Source organism: Leguminivora glycinivorella, chromosome Z (assembly GCF_023078275.1).
Source record: "Leguminivora glycinivorella isolate SPB_JAAS2020 chromosome Z, LegGlyc_1.1, whole genome shotgun sequence".
Taxonomy (NCBI): Eukaryota; Metazoa; Arthropoda; class Insecta; order Lepidoptera; family Tortricidae; genus Leguminivora; species Leguminivora glycinivorella.
This window is the reverse complement of record NC_062998.1, coordinates 27,872,259-27,873,776: the sequence shown is the minus strand read 5'-3', so window position 1 is coordinate 27,873,776 and position 1,518 is coordinate 27,872,259. Positions and strand designations below refer to the sequence as shown.

The 1,518-nt window shown below is 49.7% G+C and overlaps 1 protein-coding gene across 1 annotated transcript; it reads right to left on the bottom strand.

Annotated features, from left to right (window-relative positions):
* Positions 1–690: 690 nt before the first annotated feature.
* On the bottom strand, positions 691–1,110 carry LOC125240445. The gene has a single exon (XM_048148339.1). It carries the CDS (start codon positions 1,108–1,110, stop codon positions 691–693), a length of 420 nt encoding a protein of 139 aa, XP_048004296.1.
* Positions 1,111–1,518: the final 408 nt, after the last annotated feature.

Below are 1,518 nucleotides of genomic sequence, written 5' to 3'. Positions count from 1 at the left end.
TGTCCACAGCATGCTAAAGTTTTTTCTTACACGACAATGCTCGCCCACACATTGCAAAAGTGACTCGGCTAAAGCTATTGGAGCTAGGTTGGAAAGTGATACCTCATCCACCGTACTCTCCAGACTTGGCACCTACGGATTACGCATTGTTCAGATCGCTAAGCAATGCCTTGAATGAAAAAAAGTTCGATGATCAAGCTCATCTACGACAGTACATTAATTTTTTGACAAACATCTTCGCCGAGTTTTGAACGATGGAGACAAGTAGTAGATAACACCATTATATTTTTGATAGATGATTAAAATAATAAATTAAATAAAAATTACAGATATTCGACACAACATTTCCAAGATCACTTCACACTTTAAAAACACTTAAAAAAAGACGTAATTTTGAAAGTAGTGAAGTGGGAAAGCTTAAGTACCAGGCCGTCTTAGGCATTGAATTTCTGTTATGTTACCAGGTTATTGCGTTTTCACATTATCCGATCCGATATCAGATCTGATGTAGGACCGATATCGCATACATTACAGACGCCATCTTGGAATATTTCCATTGATATCCTTCCAACATTGGATCGGATAATGTGAAAACGGACTTAGGATACGGTAATGTTTTTTTTTGCTTGATCCCTCCCTCGACGGGGTTAGTGGGGCCGGGCAATGCGGGTCCCGTACCCGCTGGCCCCACTAAGGGTTGTGGCGCAAGAATGCTCGTCGCCTTCGACCCTGCCGTCTTCGTCGGAGAGGCAGCGCGTCAGCCGCAGCTTCGCGCTCTCTCTCTGCTGCCTCCTTCTGAGACATGACGTCTTCACAGAAGGAGGCCACCGCGTCCCATCTTCTCTCGCTGCTCAGCATCGCCGCTATGACGCTGTGCAGCGAGAGGTCCACCAATCCTGTGGCTGCGACCAGTGCAGCCCTTTCCACGGCCCAGCGACTACACTCCTCAAGGGTGTGCTGGGACATATCATCCTCCACCCCGCAGTCCAAGCACTGGGTGCTCGGCTCTCTCCCTATCCGATGCAGGTAGTGTCCAAAGCACCCGTGCCCGGTCACCAACTGAGACAACCGGTACGTGAGGACTCCCCTCCTTTCTAGCCAGTCCTCCATGACAGGAAGGATGGCCCCTATGGTTCGCATTCCATAGAGGCTATCCTCCAGGGATCAAGCATTTCTGATCCCTCTTTCCCTAATCTGTGTGGATGCCCTGTAACGTCGGGGCTGCCGGAGGGCGCCATGGTGGACAGAGGAGTCCCGATGATCCCATGACGCCCTCGCTCACGGCACAGAGGGCGAAACGCCGGAGTGGGGTTTAGTGGGTAAACCTCTTTCCCTCCCTCTCGACTAGAGAGGGGGCCGAAGGAGGGAGTCCCACACACCCCCCCTTCAAGGCCAACGGTGCGTAACGCATTCCCCACTCCGACAAAAAAAAAAGGATACGGTAATGTATCTGCATCCAATTACATCTATAAACTGTTCATCTCCCAAGCTGGAAGGACAAGAACTCAAAACATATTT

Excerpts from the sequence above, each read along its gene's own strand:
- LOC125240445 (XM_048148339.1), bottom strand. The coding sequence starts at position 1,110 with ATGGAGGACTGGCTAGAAAGGAGGGGAGTCCTCACGTACCGGTTGTCT.